Source organism: Hyposmocoma kahamanoa, unplaced genomic scaffold, assembly GCF_003589595.1.
Source record: "Hyposmocoma kahamanoa isolate Upper Pololo Valley unplaced genomic scaffold, ASM358959v1 279, whole genome shotgun sequence".
Classification (NCBI taxonomy): Eukaryota; Metazoa; Arthropoda; class Insecta; order Lepidoptera; family Cosmopterigidae; genus Hyposmocoma; species Hyposmocoma kahamanoa.
This window is the reverse complement of record NW_020653776.1, coordinates 84,016-86,873: the sequence shown is the minus strand read 5'-3', so window position 1 is coordinate 86,873 and position 2,858 is coordinate 84,016. Positions and strand designations below refer to the sequence as shown.

Sequence of the window (2,858 nt, the reverse complement as noted above, 5' to 3'; positions counted from 1 at the left end):
CTTTTTAGCGCGGACCCGACGTCCATATAATTGTAAGTCAATGACCACATCTGAGTTTATCGAGTAGTATACGGGCGTCAATGGCGTCATTCTAAACTGAAATGAAATCTTAAATCCTCTTCAATTGACAAAAAACACTGATGCATTGAAATTAAGGTTAGTTTGCGTAAATTGACGCCATTGCAAAACTGGTTAATCTATATAATGTATATTAAATTATGAACTAGTTAGTACTCTTGTAGTTATAGTCATTAAGCCTTTATAGGAATGGAAAATGGAAGTTGTTGAGGCAAACGTAGTTGAACTACTAAGTAATTTTGTAAAATATACCTTATTCGTATTTATAATGAAATAAGTAATAAATTTCAACTGCCTCGGCCAAATATCTGAATACAGGCAATAGCGACAATTCTGTTGTGCGATTTTCTATAGATAAGCGAGTTTAACACTGTACTCCCGAAAAAAGGAAAATTGTTCACCAAAGTGTGATTAGTACCGGCACGCTATGATGGCCGATTTGACATTACAATAGTGAGATCAAATCTCAATTCATTATCGAAAAAAATGTAGGCGAGTCGCATCTATAAGTTTTTATTAGCTGATCAAAAAGTTTTAATAAAACGAAAATAAAAGTGTTTGCTTAATAATCGTTAATTCGAAAGTTTGTTTTGCATTGAGCTTTGACGCGTGTTTTCTGGAGGTAGAAGTTGTACTGGCCAGCGATCTCCATAAGTGACGATTGTATTAGATTTCATTTTTTTAAATTTCGAATTTCGAAAAACAAATGCCTAGTTGCGTCGTAAAATTATACATTCCATAAATTTTAATGCACGTCACTATTGTCAACAATGTATTGTACAGCAATGAGCTCCTTCAACGTAGTTATGAATTAATACGTAACTTGAAGAGCGGACAAACGTCAAAACGGCCATCATTGCGTGCCGGTACTATGGCATCTTTTTGCTTAGTGAAGAAATAGATATCCTTTGGTTGTACAACTCATATTTCTACTTAATGTACCTTCTAATAAAACATGGAAAGACTGCAGCCGATCTCTTATTGTTTTCTAAAATTATGTAAAAAAATGAGTTACTAATTGTACGAGTACACTAAAATTATTATCAGAAATTCTCGCAACAGAATAGACACCAATGTATTGTTAAGAGTAATATTAAACAATAGCATTGTAGGTTTTATAATAAGAACATTTCTGCTGTGTTTTCCTTTACCATGAACATAAGCCTTAACGTTTCTGAGAATTCGAAGATTTGGCTGTTTGACGTGAGGTCACGTAAGAGTGGTTTTACCATAAATTAGTGGTGCAATTAATTAAGACAACGACCAGGTAAAGTTGACAGTTTGACAGTGACTCCTTTTGTTATTGGTTGTTCTCTTCTTTTTTGAGCAGTGTATGAATGGTACAACGCTCTGAAAAAAAGTTTGTGTACAAAGTTGATTTTATAACGACATCACAAAATTGACGGTGATTGAGTATGTTTCTGAGAAAAACTGCGCATTCCTGTAGTAAAATTTTGCCTTTCCCTGTGAGTTTACTTTTTATTTTGTTTTAATGTTACGTCATAAAAAGAAAGTTGTGTTAATTATCTATATGGGATAGAGCATTTAACTAAAAGATTTAATGGTAGATCGGGGTTGACTTTTGGCAGCATGTAAATGTGATCTGGGACACGCGCGTAAATTCAATGAGTGTGACGCATTTTGTGGGTGACCGTATTATATCTTTTTTTCCTCAAACGTGGTGATTTGTTTTTAATTAAATTCGGATTATCCCAATTACAATTACACTTTAATTAAGGTAATGATATTTTTAGCATTATTTGATGTTAGAGTTAAAAGAACCAACCATTCTTATCAATTATGTGTGATCTGTAGAATAAAATTAGTGAATTAAACTACGTATCGTTTTTATTGTCCTGTTCCAATCCTATCAAACGCTAGAAATTAAACGAATATTTACGTGAAATAAATATTGTATTAGGAGAAATTCAATAATTAATTACATTCAAGAATCTAGTCAGTATCTGCAGAATTAAAATGTAATATTAATTCTTAATAAAAAGAATATTGTTATATTTCAAAGTAAATTATATATTCTATTAATACAAAAAAATGACAGTAAACTTACGTACTAGGGAAACAATAAAATTGTAAAATATTATGTACCCTTTACCGATAATTCAAATAAGTACCGATTGCCAGGTTAAAAAGAAATCACAAAATAATTTTTAATGTTACAGAATAGTAAACGAATACGTAAACTATATTACAAATTGGGGTAAAAGATGGAAGGGAATGCATCGAAAACAATAGCGTCGAAATCTTCGTTATCGGCGTCGCCCATTTTGTTTAGAGCGGCCATGTTGTCGACGCCATTGTGCGTTTGTCAGAGGCTGATACGGCAGATGTCGTCGTTTATCTCAAGCATTTGGTCCACGAATATTTGGTTGGCCAGCACTTTTGCCAGTTTGCAGATGATCTTCATTAGCTCACCCGGCTTGTAGTTCATTTGGGCGTTGCATAGTTCGATTTCCTCCGGCACTGATGGTGGTATCTGTAACAGAATATTGTTTAATCTTAATATTGATATATAATAATGGTAACTTTTAGAAATAAGGGCGCCGTCAAATTAGACGCTTATAGAAGTCGCTAACATTACATTTACATTAAACATTACTGTAGACGCGCGGCTGTCACACCACAGTCGCGCCACTACAGCCCTGTACTAAACATTACTGTAGATGCGCGGCTGTCACACCACAGTCGCGCCACTACAGCCCTGTACTAAACATTACTGTAGACGCGCGGCTGTCACACCACAGTCGCGCCACTACAGCCCT

General features: G+C 34.4%; 1 protein-coding gene across 1 annotated transcript in view; it reads right to left on the bottom strand.

The window, feature by feature from the left end:
• Positions 1-2,115: 2,115 nt before the first annotated feature.
• LOC113229129 overlaps positions 2,116-2,858 on the bottom strand; it is a 5,035-nt gene continuing 4,292 nt past the window's right edge. Inside the window, exon 4 of the mRNA XM_026462623.1 lies at positions 2,116-2,572. Within this exon, the coding sequence (XP_026318408.1) occupies positions 2,405-2,572 (168 nt within the window). The 3' untranslated portion in view covers positions 2,116-2,404. The remainder of the gene's footprint in view (positions 2,573-2,858) is intronic.